The sequence below is a fragment of the Gouania willdenowi genome, chromosome 17 (genome assembly GCF_900634775.1).
Source record: "Gouania willdenowi chromosome 17, fGouWil2.1, whole genome shotgun sequence".
Taxonomy (NCBI): Eukaryota; Metazoa; Chordata; class Actinopteri; order Blenniiformes; family Gobiesocidae; genus Gouania; species Gouania willdenowi.
Window position 1 is genome coordinate 18,837,190 of NC_041060.1, and position 21,593 is coordinate 18,858,782.

Here is a 21,593-nt window from a genome sequence, read left to right on the forward strand (position 1 = left end):
TACACTGCCGCCCCCCCGCCCCCCCCCACACCCCACAGTGGCTAAAAGGCCAGTAACTTCCATTAACAAGCAGATCCTCTCTCAGGGCTTTGGAAAACAACTGCTTTGTCCTTCACTGACAGTCACATGAGGAGTGTTTAGTTTTTGAGTGCAGGTGGTGCAGAAAAGGTTGCCTTTAAAACCAAAACAGTCATGCTCCAGGATGACACGTTTGGTTATGACGACACACCTTTTTAGAGAAAAGCTGAAACCTTTCTGCCAAGATTTGTTCCACATCGGCCCCAGACAAATCTGTCATATTTCGATAAAAGCTTTCTTTCTGAAAAAAAGATTTATTTAATGCACTGGGGAAGTGGCGCATTCCGATGTGCAGTCATTTTTCTGTGCAGGGTGATATGAAATATGATTTAAAGCGGCAAAAGAAGCATTTGATGAGAACATTTGGAGGCCTGTGTCACAAAATTGGACAGAAGCTGTGCAGCAAACCTTAATCGCACCTGCCAGTCCTCTGATAATACAGTGTACTTTAACAGTATATTGCACTTGCACAAGATGTTAGTGTTCTCATGCAGGATTTACATGATCTTTTGCCAAATGCAATATGCTTCAGAGTTTAAAAACCAAACAAAGTGGGGCATTTTTCAGTTGAACTTACAAAAAAAAAAAAAAAAAACCCACTAGAAAATCAACAGAAGACAAGAAAACACACAAAGTAAAACCTACACCTCATGGTGAGATTACATTTAAATAAACCCTTAATCCAGATGATGACAGAAGATTCATGTGCAATATCCAAGACCCTGCTCGTGCTGATTGGTTGATCAGTAGCAAGGATCTGACCAATCAATGACTAACCCACCCCCACATTTAAAATAGAAATCTACACCGTCCATGGAACACTATCAGAGGTACAGTACATAGAACCCAGCATAATACATTACTTTACAAACCAAAGGGGCACAAATAGTTAGATCTCCAATCAAGAACGACAGTGCGTGTGTGTGTGTGTGTGTGTGTGTGTGTGTGTGTGTGTGTGTGAGGGGGAGAAGAAGTAGTAGTGAGGCACACTTAAAAAGAGATCATTCAGGGATTGATAAGGTCCTGATAGGTCACATTACACCTAAAAAAAAGATGGAGCAAAACAATTAAACGGCACAAAAGCTCCTGAACGAGAGAGTGAGAGGAAATGAGTGATAGGACGAGTAGTTCTGTGCCTTTCTCCACCTATACGCCTTCAGTCTATGTGCAGAGAAATATAAATAGCGTCCGTGTACACAGCAACATTAACCACCAAGGAGTTAAAACAGCATAGCTAGCTAGTTAGCATTAGTTATGCTAGAAAAGGGGAGGGAGATGTGTTAATCCGATCAATCTCCTTCCTTTTCTTTTTTTTTTTACATTCTTCACAACCTTTGCATCAGGTCACTGAGTAAAGGTTGCAGTCAGATTAACTTAATGAAAACACTCGGCCTCCACAGGTATTCCATTAAATAAGTCTACATTATACTGTCACACCACTTGGCTTTGGGAGCTGTGATTCCTTCTTTGTGGCTTCCTGTGCTCGCTCGCTTCAGGTAAACGTGCAGCAATGCCAATACATCTGTACATAGGGAGTGGACAGAACAGTAGCGCTCCACGCCATCTAGTTTTTTTTTTTGTTTTTTTTTTTTTAATTGTTTTTCTTTTTTTTTTTTACATTAAAGAAGCTTGTAAAATCTATCCAGAGGAAAGCATGGTTGACAATCAATAGTGATGATGATGAAATGTAAAGGTTAGCCTGAAAGGGTCAAGCCTTTTCTTATGTAAGGGATTTCTGTCCTTTACTTTTTTTTTTTTTTTTTTTTAAATGGGATCTTGCTACACTTACATTCAGCTTGGCACAGTGCGGCACGTTGACAACATACTGTGCAAAATAAAAACCAAACCCAAGCGATGCATGGTTGGTTTCGCTCAACAAGACTGCGCTCAAGAGAGTTTGGTGGAGTGAAAAATAATTATCTTTACATCATTTGCAAATTAAAACCAAAGTCTTTTTAGTTTATATCCATAAAGAGCAATAGATAGAAGTCGTACGGGGTGTCAGGGCAGAGGCAGTGAGTGAGTGGGGAAGGTTTTGGGGGGGACTGGAGCTGTACAGGCGATGAATATTTATACTGTATATATATATATATATATTTATAACTCAAACTCCTTCAGGGGCTCCAAAGCAGCAATGTAGAGCCTGATCACTGTAATGGAATGACAGGTTGTCAGAGTGGTGGGGTGGGGGGGGGAACTGGCTTCTTCTGTTGTGTTGTCCTTCTGTCCCTCTGCTCTTCAGCTGCAAAGAAATCAAACATGCAACAACATTAGTGAACTTTCATGGTTTCCTGGTGGCTAAAGGACATTATGAGCTTTATAACTCAACAAAAAAATACAGCATTTACCGCTTTTTCCAGCATATAGGATGCAATTTTTCAATTTCAAGTTGAGGGTGCGGTCAATGCGGCAGCGCACTATATGTAGGAATTCTTCAGTCAGTCAAACACATGTCAAATGAAAGCAGGTGTCGGGAAGCAGAATATTAGCGACCATCATTCTTGCAGCGGAATGAATGAACTGTAACAGCCACTAAACTTCATGGTGAATTGAGCATTAAAAATCAAGCTTCGAATTATGTAGGAAAAGTGAAAGCAAGCACAGGTTTAATAACTCAGGACGGATGCAACAAGTATATGATGGTGTCCGAGTGAAGGGAAATTGCCTCGGAAAGAGTGTCAGCAAAAGTCACATCTCTTGAATATTTGTTTTTATTTTCTGTGCCTAAAAAAGACATTTGCTTGAAAATAAATCAAATACTAGCAATAAATAGAAGAGTGTATAAAAAGTACAATAAGGTTTAAAATGTAATATATCTCTGCCAGTTTTTAATATTGGGAAATAAACAGCAAAAAGTTGTCAAATCATCACGTTAGGTTTGTTCAGGAGCGACTGCGCATCAGACTCTGAAGGAGATGAAGAAGATCAAGTAGCGCACGCGCACACACTTTTAGCAGCCTGGACACAGTAAAAATCAGCCAGTTTGTAATAGAAGGAAACAATAAACAGCATAAAGTTGTTAAATCACCACGTTGGGTTTAATCAAAAGCTATCCAGATTCTGACTCAGTCCGGACTCAACGCGATCGCTCCTGAGGCTAGTATAGTGCACGGTAAAGAACTGACGGAGGGAGCAGTGTATCAGTCTGGTTCTAGTAAAAAATGACCATAAAACGTTGGAAATGAACTCATATGCAGACGTGGGGCAGTGACGAGGTGACTTCATGTGGAGATGGAAACTCATCAGAAAACGTGGAAATACACGAAAATCTCCATCAAACCTAACAAGAGTACCGCAGCCCGCACCCGTTCCGATTGGCCAAATAGTTTGAACGGCCCCCTTATCAGCCAATAGAGTGCAGCCTATGTGATGGTGCGGTTTCTTGGAAAATTGCTTAATTATTGAAATGCAGCCAATACAACGGTGCTTTCAATAGCCCGGAAAATACGGTATTCAGTCAAAGAAGTTGCAGGTGTTAAACCACACAATGCTGCATTGACTCACTTCTTGTCGGTCTTGCTGCTGCCGCCTCTGATTGAAACCGTCTGGCTGTTCTGGTAGAAGCCTCCTCCGCTGCGGTTGATGTTTGGGTGAGTTGGGGATGCCACCGGCTGCTGGCCAGGCCGGATGGGTTTGGCTAATGGGGGAAAAAGAGGGATGTTCACTATAATATTATACAATTAAATCCGTCAGGTTTTTTTCCCATCTAAAGAGCAAGCAAATAAAAGAACCACATTTTCATGCTACCCACAAAGCAACTCTTATTCCTGTGTATAGATGCCAAGCCTAACATTCTTCTCAGTCTTTTCTCATTAAAATTACTACATGTGCAATCATAGAGACTATTGAGTTTGGCATGTAAAGAAATAGCTCTTTATAAAAATATTTTTTTTGCAGATCTCGATCACATATTCTTTTTGACTGTTTTGAGAGAAATGTGTGTGTTTTTTGATAAAATTAATTTTCCTTCCCCACTGACCAATCTGGGCAGAGTGCCCCCTCCTGGCCATGTTCTTGGCTCTGACAGCTTCCTTGATGCGGTCCACCTCCTGTTGGTAGCGCTTGCGGTCGCGTACGGCGTTCTCCTTGGCTTCCTTCAGAGCAGATTCCAGGGCCTTGACCCGCTCAGCCGTAGCACGAAGGCGCTTCTCCAGTTTTGGAAGCTCACAGCGCAGGTCTGCATTATCACGCACCAGCTGTGAGAGAGAAATGTGGCACAGGCGTCTCATTAGGTTCAGAGAGCGTCTTACTGCTGCTTAATCGAGGAGCTGAAAAACACAGCGGCATGAAAATATAAACATGTTGAAATTTTACCTGTTTGTGAACCTTAGTGAGCTGCTCAAGATTGTTCTCAAGAAAGGAAATTTTCTGTTTCTGTGCAGCGCTGCCCCCAGTGTCGTCCGAGTCCATCTCGGCACTCTGAATAAGAAAGACCCATCAGAAAATGAGTAGGAAGCTCTCATATAGACTTTTGTATGTATGTATCTATCTATCTATCTATCTAGGTTCAGTTACAAGTACAGCTCATTACAGCTTCAGTGGACCAACATGGATAGAAGTTTTTGGCATTATTTTACAAGCAAACTCTAAGCTGGTCAGTGAGATGTCACCTTTTTAACTCTGGTGGCCAAGTCCTGGACAAAGAGTTTCCTCAGATTGTGCAGAGTTTGCAGCTCCTTAGCCTGAAAGGAAACAAACCACATGCAATTTAACGCATGTACAAAAATATCATGCGTTTGCTTTAATTAGTCTTACCATAAAACACAGAAAACTTAATAAAACTTGGGACTGATGAAAATGATTGTTAATAGTTTCTACTGACTCACCACCGTCTCTTCCAGACCCTTCAGATCTTGACGGGCCTGCTCCCTTCTGTCCTGCATCACCCTGAAAAACAACAAGGTTCAGATTTGTAGCTCAGCAGAGAAAGTAACCTTGGTTTTTGGTGTCAGGAGAACGTGTTAAAACATACGTCAGCTCGTGCAATTTGCGGCTTTTCTCCTGGTCGGTGGATTTCAGTTTCTCGTGCTCCACTCGGAGTCGCTCCTGCTCCAGCATGATCTTCTGGTTCAGACTTAAGGAAGAAAAGAAAAACACAAACTGAGTCTGACAAAATGAACCAAACTGACAACAACTTCAGCTGATGCACATATTTGTGCTAATGGTTCAGAAAGTCTCTCCAAATACTTCCAACTAAAGCAGTTTTAAACACTGGATAACAGTGCCCATTCAACCAGTCTGACAAAAAACAACATTGTAGCCTTCATTAAAGTTGCTAGTAGCATCTTTCTTTAAATCAGTCTTACTCCTGCAACTCAGTGATGAGTTTTTCTTTGATGTCCAGCTCATCTCTCAGGCTGCTAATCTGTTTCTGATGAGCTTCACGATGGGAGTGGATCTGCTTCTCAACAGCTTCCTGAACACAGACAGACAGGGAAACACTTGGTTTTAAAAAAAATAACCCTTGACAAAATGAATACTAAAAATAGAAAAACCGCAAGTTTAAAATATAAATACAATATTTTCAATAGTGTTTTTTTTGTGTTTGTTTTTTTATCTGAGCATAATGAAATGAGATGTTGCTGCTTTCAGTTTGACTTGTGTACTGTAATTATGTCTTTATATTACCTTGACTTCATTAGCAGTCTGGATCTCATTCTCCTTTTCCATTGCATGGACTTTTTCTGTAAGATACAAACAATAAAAATTTACTTCAGTGCTGGTTGGTGGAATAAAAGTCTTGAACAGAACCATTGCTCCATCCTCAGGTTCGCGGTTTTTAAAGTCTATTGGAACGCTAACAGTTTTTGTGATCGTCACCCGACATACCCTGAGCACTGAGTTTGACCAGTTCCTCATTGAGAGAGTCCACATTTTCTTCCAGCAGCCTCTTTTTGTGCTCCACGTTTTGCAGGTACTCAGTCAAAGACTTGATTTTGGCCTCGTGCTGAAGGTAAAAAGATAAAAGATTTGAATCTCACACAAAGCCGACTTTCACGAGTCATGGGATCCTGGTTGGCTGCTACAAACCTGGGAGATGCGCAGCTGGCAAGCAGCCAGCTCCTTCTCATTCTCGTCCATTTTCTTATTGCTTTCAGACTGAGTGCCTTCCAGCTGCTTGCAGCGTTTCACCATCGTCTTCACCTCAGACTTCATTTTGCTGATGTAGAGGCGGGCAACGGTGAACTCCTCGTCAATGAGACCACTGCCACCCTCATGGTGCTAGAAAAGGCATAGAGGAAACGGCAGAAAAGGTTAAGCAAGGCTGGCAGATGGTTATAATAAGGAAAAGTTAAAATGGTCAACTACAAAACACATGTGCCAAACCCAAGGCCCAAATCCGGGTCTTTGGAGCATCCAATTCGGCCCGCAGAATGACAAAGAAAACGTGAATCATTGTGTAAATGAAACTCAACAGTTTTCCTGGTGCATATATCAATGGGATGGCATTCATTTTTAATGTTATATGGTATATTTAAAAAAAAGTTGAATTCTTACAAAATCTTTTTATTTTGATGAAATTATTACACAATATTTTCCTTAATTAAATAGAAATTGGTCACAAATCTAGGACATTTGAAGTTGATGGTTTTGTGACTGATTCAATGTCAATTATTGCTTGGATATTATCGGTTTCTTACACTTTTTGTATTTTATGTATACGTAACTACAAACTAGGGCAGATTACTTGGTTTCCCATAATAAAATGTGTGGCCCACTTGAGATCAAACTGCTCCGTATTTGGCCCCAGATCTACAATGAGTTTGAAACCCCTAAACTACAAGAATCATCTTCACACCTTAATGTCGTTGCTGCCTACGGCAATGCCAATCTCTGCTAGGTCTTTGAGCAGCGATGACATCATCTCAGTCACCCTCTTCCTTTGGTGGTTGGACATTTCCTTCAACTTCTGGAGCTCAGAGTCCAGAGATGACAAGATGGACTGAGGGGGAAGAGAAAGATTCCATTTTAATAAACATCATCTCATTCGGTCACAAATAAGATTCCACACTCTGCAAAAAAACAGACAAATCTAAACTATTGATCCGATGAAATAATGAATAGAGATGTGAAGCAGAAAAGCCTTTCGTCCCCAGCAAAAGTCTGAAAAAACCACAATTCAGTGTTCCTCATGTTTATTATCGGAGAAATCTGATCATTATGTCGCTTCTTCAATAAACATCTTTTACCGATGGATGACGCACCTCACACAGTTTGAATGACCTTGACAATTTGTTTCCATTGCTACAGGTTAAACCATTTCAATCATCAAACAAACCGAGTGAAACTAAAGATCTACACATGAGTTAAAGCTCACAGATTTCTGGCTGAGTTCCTCGCTGATGGCCTCAAACTCCTTGGTCTTGTCCTCCACCTCCTGACTCTTCTGGTCATAGTTGACGGCCAGCTCCTCCAGAGCCTGCAGCACCTCCTTCACCTCTTCCTTGGAGGCTTCGTTCTCAGCCTGCAGGCGGTTGAGCTCCGCCTGCAGGTTGTCATGATCACGACGAGAGGAAGCTAGAAGCTGCACGTGAGAAGGGAAGTAAAAGACAAAATGTTCATTCTATTATTCCTGAAATACTGTTACCACCCATTTCTAAAAAAACAAAAGCTGCGCTGCCTTCTCCAGTCCAACCATTAGACCTGCATATCTCACCTCTTCCTGGTCCAGCATCTGCTGCTTCAGCTTCTCAGCCAGCTGGCTCTGCTGGTTTATTTCCTCATCCTGCAAAGTAAAAAAAAAACATAACATTAGTAACACTGACACTGACAACTACCTGCTTGAATTAATAAATCAAATCAATGATAAACAAAATAAAACACGAAAGTTAATAAGTAGGTATTCAGATATGATAAAAAATAAATGTTTAGGCTGTGTTTTTCAGGACTATTTGAATCTGTCATTGGTGCCTCTGAGCCATCTGCTCGCTGTATGAAATAACATTTAAAATGTTAAAAAAAAAAAAAAAACACATCTGGTGTCTTGTGGTCAGAAAAATAACAGGGACATAAAAATAAACAGCAGCTGTTGGGTTTTGATTCTCAAATTAAAATAAAAGCATGAGGGGCATTATACGTCCAATCAATCTGAAGTTCACAATGATGCTATCCAACTAATCAATGATATGGTAAATTATAGAAGTCTCTCTCCTGCTTTAATGCACAGAGCAGCAAAGGGCAGCAGATCAGCAGGCACACACTCTCCCATCTGGTTAACCTCAGTCTCAGAATGCTCTGAACGATGCAAGTTGCAACCTTTGACAAAAAACCCAGTGTTTGCACTTGACCGACCAATCGTCTCTACACATTCATGTGTGGTCTTATATGGCCACGGTTATATCATGTTTTTTTATTTGGAATTAATTATTCAGAATCAAATAAAGTATTCTGCTTCGTGTTTACATTGAAATAAAAATTACGAATTGAGGGTTTACATGCAAAACATGTTTATTTGCCTCTATTCAATTACACTTTAGGTCTGGGGGTTGGGAAGGATTCTGATTGGACAGGGGGCAAATGTAATGTATCACGTCTATTGAGAAAAAACAGGTTACTTTTCTTTTTGGCTACAACATAGAAGAGCACATAATAAGAACTGTTTTCACTTTCACACGAGCCATTTGCAAAGCTCTGTGTCCTGGTGCAGGGCTTCATGTTTCATGTGCCGATGTCTGTGTGTGTGTAATAATTCCATGTGATAATGTCCACTCCTTATTATATCCATGTCTTCTAAGGATCTTATTAAATAAATAGTCTCAGCTCGAGTCCAACACCTGCATGGGTGGCCATCTTGGATTATGTCGTCACCAGTGTGTCATCGCAACAGGACGAGCATGCGCAGAATGACAGAAATGAAACGTTTGCGAGATTGATTAATTATTCCATTTTGAATTAAAGTCAAAATAAACCAACCACTTAAATCAGATTCAAGTTGAATTCGGAATGGCCCTTTTTATTCGGAATAGTGTGTTTACAAAGTCAGTTTAAAGAAGATTTATTTTTTATTCCTAATTAAAGGGGAATTAAAGCTCTTATGTAATCATGGCCAGTGTGTAGATCTTTTCCTCACCTTATCATCCAACTGTTTGTAGAGTTTTCCCAGCTCTGCCTCACACTTGTCCTTCTCCACGTCCGTGAGGCGGACACCGGGCACGTTGGGCGTGGTCGCTGGCTTCTCGTTGATCATGTTATCCAGTGCGAGCACCTCTGCGTTGGCCTTCTCTTTGTCAAACTGCTCCTCTACTGGCACGCTTTCCCCTGTGCAGGCAACACACACCAGTGTTCAGGAACTGCTCATCAATACATGATTACAGGCAGAGAGTGTCCGACGGCTGCCTGACCATTTCTCCAGCGATTCAGCTCATTCTCCAACCAGGTGACCGTGCTCCTCAGGGTCTTGTTCTTCTCTTTCTCACGCTCGTACTTTTGCTTCCACTGCTCTGCAGTCAACTCGACATTCACGGTCACTGTATTCTTGATAGTCTTTGCTCTGGGTGTGGAAAAAAGATCTAATTAACAAGTAATATAGGACTTAGATTTCAGGGCTTTATCAGCCATTAAACATTCATTAAAACATGTTGCTTTCAACAGATCTGACTTTTAAAACTAATTATATTGGTAGTTACCGTTTTTGTTGTGGTGTTACCAAGATATACCTTAATGTTTAGGAGCCAATCTAGTTTACTCTTTTTTTTTTTTATGCATAGCTGCTCTTTCTGCTTAGATTCTAACCTCTGTCCAAACATGAGGGTGGATTTGGTTTCAGCCTCGTTATAAGAAGAAGGCGAACAGCAGATGACGATGGTGGTTCGGCAGTTACCACCCAGGGAGTCTTGGAGAATACGGGTCATCTTGCTGTCTCGGTAGGGGATGTAGGCCTGGGAAAAAAGAAACATTGATTTTTGGGAGAAGAATACATCACTTTAGCTTTGATGCAGTATTAGCAAAGCCTTCTGGGATTGGCTCTGGTTTTCCAGTCGAAACTTAACATTTTACTTCTAGTGTGGCTAAATAATTTCATTTAGAGAAATGTAATGTAAAATTAATCATGTCAACTTGGAAATCTATTCTATTATTTTGCACATTAGTAGATAAACATTAACAGCATGCTTCCAACAATGAATTTATGTACCCCAGGAGGTACAATAGCACATTATTATTCAGTCAAAGTAATTAAGTTTGTCTGTGGTTCAGCATTTGCTTTAAGTGGAGCTTCTTTACTGATTTAAATATTTGACAAAGTTAAGTGATTAAAACATAATTAATCATTCTTTTCACATACCAATGTAAATCATCATGTCTAAAAGTCGGGAAAAAAATGCCACCCTCATTAACTTGTATTATTTATGCATTTAGAAACAATTTCTGGCAGATTTCACAAGTCAGAATACTGGCATACGCTTAGCTGAGTCATGATAACCTGAAATGCTGCAGCTGCCTGGAAACTAAATAATGAGTCTTAAAAAATCTCTGTGCAGTGAGCCCAGGGGATATAAAGGTTTATGTTACAGTTCTGAATCCACTTTAAATAAAATGTACTTTAGGTTATAGTTGTCACTTTGCATGATCTCTGGAAAGAGTGAGACATCTCAGGACAATAGTTTGTTTGTTTTCCACTATCTGAGTAGCCAGAAGCCGCAGGTTGTTTACAGAAGAAAACGGCCAGAAAACAGAGTGACTGTTGATCAAAGTGATGTGGATAAAATCAGCAGCAGCAAGTGAACGGAGATAGGTTTTTATCTCTTCCAGTTGAATTAGTTCCACAAAAAAACCTGCACAGGCCTGAAAATGTCAATTTCAAACATGATGTGAGTTTGACATATGCAGAATAGAGTAGCTGCTGTTAGCAATTTAGCTTCAGTTTCAATGTTGCAAAAGCATCTGGCCAACAATCTTATGAAGCAATAACAGAACTTACAACTATTAAGATGAATGTGAAGTTATTAAGAGGAATATCAGGTTTTGTTTTTTAATATATTTGGATAGAATAAATGTGTCTGTGTCCTGTGAGAAAACTATCTCACAGGAATTCATAATAATCATGCATAAAAATGTAAAAAAGAGACACTGACCGTTCCTTCAGCCAAAGCAGAGATGACATTTCCCAGAGATGACAGTGACTTGTTGATGTTTTTGGCTTCATCCAGCACAGCTCCCTCTGCACCCGTTTTACTGACCTAAAGGTCACAGAAAATCATTTTATTTCACTGTGGAAATGACAGCAATATCTGATAAGTTCATATTTAAAGAAAAAACGGAATATGTAGATTTATGCCCTGAGAGGAATATTGAAAACTTTTTCTTGTGGTTTACCTTTTCACTTCCAGCCAAATCTACCAGGTAGAGCTTCCCACTGAGCTTCTGCTCAGTCTGAGTGTTCTCCTGTTTGACATTTATCAGGAAGATACTGTGACTCCTGGAGCTGTGCTCGTTCATGTCTGTGGGAGAAAGGAGAAATGAGCCTCCTAAACCTAAAGCCTGTGGACTTCCTGTCTGAGATGTTAGGCTGGATCTTACTTGTGACTGCTACATGTCTGTTAGATTTTCCTTCATCGATTGTGTCCATGACCTCGTCTGGGCTGCAAACAAACCTCTCAGTGCATCCCTGTAAACACATGAGTTGTCAAAATGTAGCTTTTAGCATTCTTTTCGAACAAGTTTGAGCAGATGTGTGACAGAAGTATGGGTCTCACCTTGACATAGGGTACTCTGTTTTTGTCTTCATGCACTGACAAATTAGTCTTTGACACTGGAAATAAGAACAAGAACAAAATAATCAGAGAAATTTGCTTCAATGACCAAATTTGTTGACTTATTATGCATTTCTGTTGAATTTCCTACTGTTTCTTAAAATGAGTTATTTTCAGTAATTACATTTGGACTGCTTAGATGTTTCAAAAGTAGTTTATTTGGGCAGAGTTAATACAACAGTTGTTTAAAAAATAATAATATTAATATTAATATATATATATATATATATGTAGTGTCATAGATTTGTTTAAAAACATGAAATAAAAACAATTTCAAGACTTCCCAAAGTTATGATTTTCTTTTGATATAGCGGTACACATTTTCCACTCATGCCAGAATGTGTCTCAATATTGATAGGTTTCTCCTGATTTTTATTTGTAAATAATTTAATAACAGTATATTTACAAGTGTGGCACAGCAGGCAATCTCGTAAAATAAATTACACACCCAAATTGAGGACAATTTTACAATTAAAAAAACCCTTCAATTTTGAGCCAATTTAGCGTACATGAATAATTATAGAACACTGTTAACCAATTCTTATTCAATAAGAAAAAAGAAAAGTAATTGAAAAACAAGCAGATTTAAGACAGTAACTTTTTTCAGACTAACAAGGTAAGGGCAATTTTCATGGCTGTTAAACTGAGCATTGTGAAACTCTAGCTGTGCTTCCATGTAGCAATCCATTTCAAAATGTATCCAAATAAACTTTATTTATCAAGCAATGACTAAGATTACTATTGCATTGCTGGAAAGGTAAGCTGCAGATCAACGCCATTGCTTGAGATAGTCAGTTGGCAGTGAAAACTAGAGGATCACCATATTTTACCTTACAATTAGGATTTAATCAGTGCAATTTTATACAGGAATAATTCAACACGTATATAAATCATAAGTACTTCTCCTAAAATATTAACAGGAAGAGTCCAAATGCCCCACCATCACCAAGGCTGCAAACCCAGGGGAAACGCTGCTATGACATTAACTCAAAATAACTAGAGCAACATACCATCCAGAAGGTCCCTGATCTTGTCCAAGTAGATTTCAAAATATGAAACCTTTGAACAGAGTGGAAGAGAAATCTCAGTTTGATGATGAAATGAATAGATTCACCAAAAAAATCCAAACATTCACATCCAAAGGCTGTTCTTTGCCATTTACTCAAGACAGGAACATAATTACTGCATGTAATTGATGGTCAACATAGTGATATAATTAGCAAACAGGGAGACTTCACTGTTTCAACACAGCTGGAACATGACAGTCTATTCATAGAAGGTGGGTCACACTGGAAACCTGATCCTGCTACAAGATACGATGCGGCTGGCTCTATTGTTTGTATAGTTACAGGCAAGAATGGCACAGGTATAGCTTTGCTCAAAGGTACTTCACATTCTACTGAACATGTGCTTACTTTGATATGAAACTCCAGGTTTTCATCCATGGAGTAGATGTAGTTGAAAATGTCTTGCACTATCCTGGGAATGATGCCCATAGCCTCTGTGTCATGGAGATACCCCTATAGACAGAACAAATCAATGTTAAGTGATTAAATTAAAGCATACAATTTTCCTTGATCTTGGAAAGCAGAAAAATAAAGCATTCACTTCCTGAAATGGAAATTGCACTTTTTTTTTTTTATTAATGGATGATTATTTTCTTCAATAATTTTTTTTAACAAATTCCAGGAAAAACTGCAATTTGACAGGGTATGTGCCCTCACATGCATGCATATACAAGAAATGTATCTTCGTAAACAGGTGGTTAATCAGCAAAATTTGCAAAACATGCTTATCAATTATATTTTTAATCATTGCTGATAATTTCTTTTCCATTCAACATCAGTCAGCTGCTGAATTGTGAGTTCTCCTTAAAGTAACACCACAACACCTTCAATATTGTGTAGTGTAATTGAAATATTAAAATTAGGACAACCTGCCTGGTTTGTATTCAAACTTGAAAAATGTAAATAACTTAAAACTATTTAAGAATCGATTCAAGATCATCAATAAATAAATCCATTTTTTTTCTCACCACTCCTAAGATCAGGGGGATGGAAATGCCAATTCTCACACAAAATATGATGTAATATGAAGTGGTATGACAGATTTCTCCTTCTGAAAAGGAAATAGCTATATGACACGGACTAAATCCTTATCAACATGTTTTGGGACAATATCACACATTGACATGCATTTATTCATCGTAAATTCACTGTTCCAAAGACTGACTTTAGCAAGTGCAACAAACAGCTCAGCTGAACAAATCTTGCGTGATCACAGCACATGCTTGTTTTGCAGCTATTCTGCCGTGTATTAATATGAAATTGAAAATAGGTAACTCCAATAACTGTATTCTGCATGTTTCGCTAACTTTGGGAAGTTTAACAGCCTGGAGTGACACCTGGTTTGGGAAGGTTGATGAAATGGAAACAAAAGGAAATATGTAAATAGATGCAGAAATGACGCAGATATAGGTAAAGTCTGACACAGAATATGGGAAATGTTGGAATAGATAATCAGAGCCTCTATGAATGTCATAAGCAAAGCATGCAGCGTTCAAGATAAGCTGTCACCCTCACCTCCATGGTGTGTGTTTTTCCAGATGAGGTCTGCCCATAGGCAAAAATAGTTCCATTGTATCCCTCCAGAACATCTGTGAAAAAAACAGCATGGTGAAAAGATCATCCAAGTCATTATGATCTATCGGTCATATATATATTATATATAAAATAATTATATCAATAAACAACACAACTTTGAAACTTTACCTTTTACAATTTTCTGAGCACAGGCGTTGTACACTTGTTCTTGTGTGGTATTCGAAGAGAAAACTCTGTCAAACATATACGGTTTACCCTGGAAAACAACGAGAAAAGCATTAAGTTCAATTATTGATGTGTGAACAATACTTTTTTTTTTACTGATAAATCAGGCATTCAGAAATTCATCACCTATTTACCAGTAAGCGTGAGAGAATGGTATCTATAGATTAGGAGTGCAGTGGACAGAAACGTTTCTGTTTAACACAGAATAGTTGAACTCAGGATGTCCCCATCCGATCACATGGTTTCAGACTCGATCAGACGTTATCTCCCGATCAGGATTCGGATATATATGTATATTTATTATAATTATAGGGTTGGGCGGTATACCAGTTCATACTAAATAACGGTATATATTTTCATTATGATACCACCGTACAGGTATATTGATTACACAACGTTTGGAACGCTACGCTATAATATCTGGAATAGAGACAGCATAATTTCAATAAAGCTGTGCAGACTAATAAGGCATTTTAATTTTTTTTTTAAATAAAATTAAATAAATTAGGCATTTGCTCACTTCGGTTTAAATCCGTTGCAATTGAGTTTAAAATCATTATAATTTGGTAAGAGATTAAAAAGATTTGGTGTTAACACCTGCAGAAACATGTGGGACCACTGCTTTTCACAAGTTCTATCAGCACATTCAGTGCGCCTCTAAGGCTAATAATCCTCCCTGAGAGAGAAGCTCAAGCCACCAGAAGCCTTTAAGGTGTTAGTGATTCATTCCAGCAGGGCAACATCCCGGTAATTAAGCCAGTCCAGAAGAAGAGAGCCGAGCCACTATCACGACTGCCAGACACCGTCAACAAACAATGACCCAGTCCGAGTTTAATTTCCGTATTGTTACTGCCGCCACGGGCCTCATTACCTACACTTAGGCCTAATGGGATTACTAATGGAATAATTACAGTGAAATGTATAGTTATAGTATTTGTAAGGCTTCTCTGTCCTCTTAGAATGGTAATGGTATCACCCAATGATAGTTATAGATAAACCACTTGGGAGTAACATGTACAGTAGAGCGTCACTACTCAAAGTCAGCTGGTAACAACACAAAATGTGAAATACATTCACTTTAATTTGTGCTGGAAGACAAACAAGAGAGATTTTTGTCCAAATTTGTAAACTGGAGCATTACAACAGTTAAATGATGATGAGCCAATTTGCCATTCAACAGTTTCTGTGTTAATGACATTTCAATACATGTCTCAATTAATTTTTAAGTGTCTTGATAGCTGTCATGTTATTCCAACATGATATTGCCTGAATCAGCTTGAATGTGAGAAATTGAAGGAGAGTGAGGACCTGATTATTGTGTGTACGACTCAGGGAAGTTATGGGTTGCATGAACAATTCTGATGATCCCTCACAGCATGCTGAATAAACAAGCTACTGAAAGTTTGAATTCTACACAACTTCATCTTTATAGTTACAAACTACAGCACATGAAATCAATAACAGCTCAAATAATCCAATTATTATTAGGGAAATTATATTGCTTTGTCATTTATCCTGTTGGATGTTTGAACATGTGCTTGTTTGCTCAGAAGACTCATGTTACTTTTAAAAAGGGTCGGCATAATAAGCATGATCTTCAGCCTATACATTTTCAATTAGTTTAAACCCTATTGTTTTTAATTTTGTGTTCCTGTGCTTGCTAATCTAAAAAAAGAATGAAGTGAAACTGAAAAAGGAATGAATTGTAAACCTCAACTCTGCAGTATGATCAATAAATAAATCTGAGTGGACTCGACAGTCTTCCTATGAGAGAGAAAAATGTAACGCTAGTCTAGCGCAGTGGTTGTCAAGTTTTTTCTGACGTACCCACTTTTGAAGAGCGAAAAATTCTTTCTATTTTATAACAGAGTAAAAAAAAAAAATAACTATAGCCTTACTTCCCTTTTAGAGTTTTTGTAATATTTTTAGTGTCCATCTATTCTTACTTCAAAAAAATCATATCCCACATTTTTGCATTTGTATGCCTTACTTTAGTCTCCCTTCTTATTTAGGGTGTTCACTATGTTTTCACAACTTCTTAGTTACCAACATTAGCCTTACATCAAAATACTATTTTATTTTTGCACTTTCACCATTTTTTATGCCTTGTTATAGCCTCACTTAAAAAATAGAATTATATTTTTGCCATTTTTATGCTTTACTATAGCCTTTCCTCCCTTTTAGGGTGAGTGTCATGTTTTCACTAGTTCATAGAAAGTTACTATAGCTAAGTGGATCTCAATTTAAATGTATTCTGTTGTGACCCATTTTGAAGAGTGAACATTTTCTTGCCATAAAACAGTTAGCCTCATGTCTAGCAAGTGTCTCGAGCTACGTAATCTCAAATAATTTCGGCTACTTCTACAACAAAAAAATATGAAATTAATAACAGTAGTTAACTCACCACAATTTCGGGAAGTTTTTTTAGCTGGTAATGGCAGATAATTGGAAAGCCGATATGAAATCGTAATTGGGTAAACCGATACGGAAATAACATGGAAATGTGTAAATACTGAGACAAAATTGGGGAAACTTTGAAAGTCAGAGGCTCTAATAAGCAGCACCTCAGCAAAGGCATGGCTGGGACCTTCAGGCCTTAAATTAGGGATGTAACGATTCACTCAACTCCCGATACGATTCGATTCACGACACTGGGTTCACAATACGATTCTCTCACGATTTAGTTTCCAAAATGGGACTGATTGAAAAATATTCCTTTATTTTTTTGGGAAAAAAAATAGAAAATACTGTATTATTTTCCTTTTATTTTTTATTGTCAAAAGAATCCCTTGATAAACTATTCAAAACAATGCAATTTAACTAAAAATAAATCTTGAAATAAATAAAGGAATAATACAAATGAAGAAGAAGCTTATAAATTTAAATTCTGGTTCTATAGTAAACAATACAAAACTGCATAATAGTTCTTTGTTTTTGCAACTGAAAATGTATTTTGTGCCTTAACAATTGGACTTCAAAAAAAAAAAAAAAAAAACCGTCATAGCACTGATTTACGTCAGATATTTGTTTGGACCAGCAGAGGTCGCTGGTAACCCAGTGGTCGGTTGGCATGCAGCTAATCTAGCAGTGAAGAAGAGATGCTATGCTAGCAGACAGAGCTAATAGAAAAACGTGACTTTTACAGATATTCACGTAATATTACAGATATTCTTTAGGTGCTAAAGGGGCAAGGAATTATTTATTAACATGTAACATTAACATGTAAGAGTAGAATGCGGCCAGAAAGAAAGTAGTAGCAGATTCTGCCCGCGGTACACTGCTGGACAAGAGAAGGGATAAATATATAGCGTCCTCTGCTGTTTAAAAAAAGTACTGCGATTCAATTTTCAAAGTATCGATGTCAATCGTGATACCTATGAATCGATTTTGAACTGCCTTACGATTAATCGTTACATTTCTACCTTAAATTGTTTCCAAACTCATCGAAAACTTAAACGATAAGTCGACTGCTCTGGTTCAGAGCAGGTTCTGCAAAAACAAACTACATCCTGATAATGATTACCCTCCCTGCTCACAGAGATTGCCAGTGCATGTCCAACAGCCTGCTCTGATTGGTCCAACAGCTGGTAACCAGGAGAGAGAACACAGGGGGATTACCCAGGGAGCCTGTGCTCCTGCTGCTTATGGGTACTGTAAGTGCTGTACTTATCAAGACAGATGCATCAGCAGCAGTGGCTACTACTTACAGGCTTGCAACACTTGTGAAGCCCACACTGTGGACTGGTATTTTGACACTATATGACTGGCAGTCTGAGCAGGGCAGGGCCACCTCGTGCCTTAGAGCACCAGTCATATCGGCCTCATAAACCTTTAAAAGTCACATTTTTAGTCGGGAGCTACTATAAAAAGAACAAAGTCTATGAAAGGAAAGGCAGCCATTTTGCCTGGAAAACTAATGTTTAACCATTTTATTTTTACACCCAACCATTTAGCCACATGATTAGCATGTACAAACTTGAGCTGTCTGCCAGTCTTTGCTGCTGGTGTGCTTTAAAACAACCACAGTCACTGACAACATAAGGCTAACTTAATATCTGTTTGCATGTGATTGTCAACACTAAAGCAGATGTGCTGCTGAGGTATGCGATGGCACGACACCTACCTGTCTACACAGGCGTATTTTTCACGAGTCTATTGTGACAGTATCAAGTACACATTGTTAGCAAACAGCCCCTCAGGGCTGTATTTGCTGTTACCAATGAGTGGCCCTGCAAGGAACTTCTTTCATATGTCTTAATAAAAATATGTGCTGATAATGTTCAATCTTAGAACATTTTTGGTAAAAGACAGTTCACATCGTAAATGTTTTTTTTTTTTTTTTAAAATATGGACACATTTTTCCTATTTTCGCTTCAGAATACCCAATTCCATTTTAATTCAGTTTCATTGATTCTCTCTAAATTGATGCAATCACTAATTTACCCAAAGTCTAGAACTAGTTGACTTAACTCTTAAAGGCAACCGACGTCTTCTGATTGAGAGGTTGGGGGTTTGATCCTGGTCTATATCCATCTATGGGTCAAAGTGTCCTTGGGCAAGACCTGAACCCTAAGTTGCTCCCAGTGGTTGACAAGTACCTTGCATGGCAGCTCAGTCCCATTGGTGTGTGAATGAGTTGATATTGTAAAGCGATTTAGGACTACTTCAGCGGAGGCATAAAAGCACTCAATAAATCAAGTCCATTGACCATATTTTATTTTTATACCTTTCAGATGTTGGAATAAAATCAGCATGGTGAGGTATATTGCATATTATAGTCGTCGTCATTGTCCCTTTAGGACATTCTGTTCTCAATCGAATCATTAAGAATTTACATGAAATGAGCGTACAAATTTGAGGGAGTTTAATGAAGATCAAATTTTGATTACTAGACTGGATTCTGTATCTATCTAAAGTGGTCCAAGGAAGGAAAGATGAGGAATGAACTATAGGGTCATGGTTGAATAATGGAAATAGTTAGCACGCCGGTATGGTCCAAATCCTGAACCTACAGTAGCTCAAAGTGTTGATAGTCAATGCTGTTTTTGACAGATGGATGCAAAGATTTAAAGTGGACGATGATGGCTAACAGTTTAGTGGGGACAGAAATTTAATTACATATTTAATAGATGTATGTTAGGAAAGCTAAGTGTCTTCCATTATGATTTGACAAATGAAGTCCTGAAGGCAGCTAGAAACATATGTATGCAATATCAATTGTTATTGATTTACACAATCTAATGCCCATAATCATACCTACAGGAATAATGTGCCTTTTTTGTTATTGCATTTAGTACCAGAGCTGTCACAAAGCACACCAGAGTCCCCAACCTTGTTGCTGAGAGAGAATGTGGGTAAACCTCATTTATAAACTGGCCGGTAAATGCAAGACTAATATTAAAATTACATTTATCTCAGTTAAAGGCTCGACAAAGAATCACTAGAGGGAGAAATTCAGCCCAACGTTATGATGGAACATCAACCTTGTTTCATAATGTGCAGACAGAATGTGTGGTATATGACAAATGCAGATGGTGTGTTGTATGAATAAATAATTGTCCTGAAAATGCTATTCATCCCCATTAATTACACTCATTAAATAATAATGAGAAATTCTAATGTATTTGATAAATACATATATGATTTGTCACTCGGTTCATTGATTTTTTTACATTTTTTTTAAGGACATACTGCCATGGAGTGTGCTTTGTTGTTGTAAACTAATAAGAACATAATATATGTTATCGGTTTTGTTTCAACGACTATAAAACAATAGAAGATGCACCTTGTTGTCCACCAGTGAAAAACCAATAGTCTGGTACAACAATTGGGTAAAACGTCACCAATGTTTACTTGTGAGAATAATAATTATAATGTCCAACAGTGAAGCTGGGTGTGAGCCCACGTTAGCAGTTATTCCACTGCGGTATTAACACTGGCCCAGCTAGCCACGCTATGCTAATCTGTCAACTAGCAGCTGGCCTTAACGCTGTCTGCTACTTCCTCTATATTAATAACAGCTTCTTCATTATATTCATATACTGTGACCACTGTTTTCGCGTAATAGTCGTGGGTGCAGGTTGTTATCAATGCAATGATATTATTAACGCATTGGTAGACATGGAAGAATAGCAAAGGGGCGATGCCGACATTTTAACCCGTGCCAGCCGGACTGGTGGTGGTGGCTTTGTTAAATGACAGTTCACCTACTAGCAATGACAGTGCGACTGTGAGCGGTGACATTACCCACAGCAGCCATAGAACAGGCCATTTATAGTCCGAATGTTAAAGTGAGAATGAGGAATAGCTGAATACTAATTGAGAGTTTGCTAAACGCCCGTGGGACGGTGCTATAGATGTCCCATCTATGCGATGCTAGCAGCAGCTAACAGGCTAAGGTGCTAACTCCATAGCTGCAAGACAATCAAAAATGGCGTATGGTTTGATTGAGCCGGAGGGCTCTGACAAACAGGTAACGCAAAGTCCCTTCAACGAAAATCAACTCACCGAGATCACAACTGTGTCCTCGCCTTGAAACTTGGGAATGTACTTGTCGCCTCTGGTCACCTCGGAGCTGTTAAGAGGCCGAAAACGGCACATCACTTTGATGGTGCACTCCGCCGGGTCGGCCATCTTCAGCCGCTCACGAATGGAAATTCACGGATAAATATATGAAGGTTATGACGGATCCCAGGGGCGGCCACGGGGGTCAACGGGAGGCCGAGCCCCTCTGTCCCACTATCAGGTTGTGAAAATGGCGATAGTCAATCGGCCATTCAATGAAAATCCCAGGTTTTTCAGCTGTGAACCGCGTACCCCTCCTGTTAGGAAGCCATGATACCGGTGGATGAGCCTCACCCCTCCTGTGGATCCCGATGACGTCACTCTTCCTCACCGTGTTGTTGGAATGATGTTATCATTACAGCATTTTTCCTCA

The 21,593-nt window shown here is 38.8% G+C and overlaps 1 protein-coding gene across 1 annotated transcript; it reads right to left on the reverse strand.

Moving 5' to 3' along the window:
• Positions 1-1,658: 1,658 nt before the first annotated feature.
• Positions 1,659-21,529, reverse strand: LOC114478980 (kinesin-1 heavy chain). Its single transcript, XM_028472362.1, has 26 exons — positions 21,164-21,529; positions 14,600-14,687; positions 14,411-14,484; positions 13,244-13,348; positions 12,839-12,887; positions 11,772-11,827; positions 11,596-11,683; positions 11,392-11,516; positions 11,151-11,255; positions 9,811-9,956; positions 9,420-9,568; positions 9,149-9,336; positions 7,736-7,804; positions 7,397-7,603; positions 6,878-7,021; positions 6,109-6,300; positions 5,908-6,025; positions 5,707-5,762; positions 5,385-5,494; positions 5,051-5,152; positions 4,905-4,965; positions 4,689-4,760; positions 4,393-4,497; positions 4,058-4,274; positions 3,583-3,715; positions 1,659-2,320 (listed from the first exon to the last, which is right to left on the reverse strand). Exons 1-26 carry the CDS (start codon positions 21,287-21,289, stop codon positions 2,317-2,319), a joined length of 2,889 nt encoding a protein of 962 aa, XP_028328163.1. The 5' UTR covers positions 21,290-21,529; the 3' UTR covers positions 1,659-2,316.
• Positions 21,530-21,593: the final 64 nt, after the last annotated feature.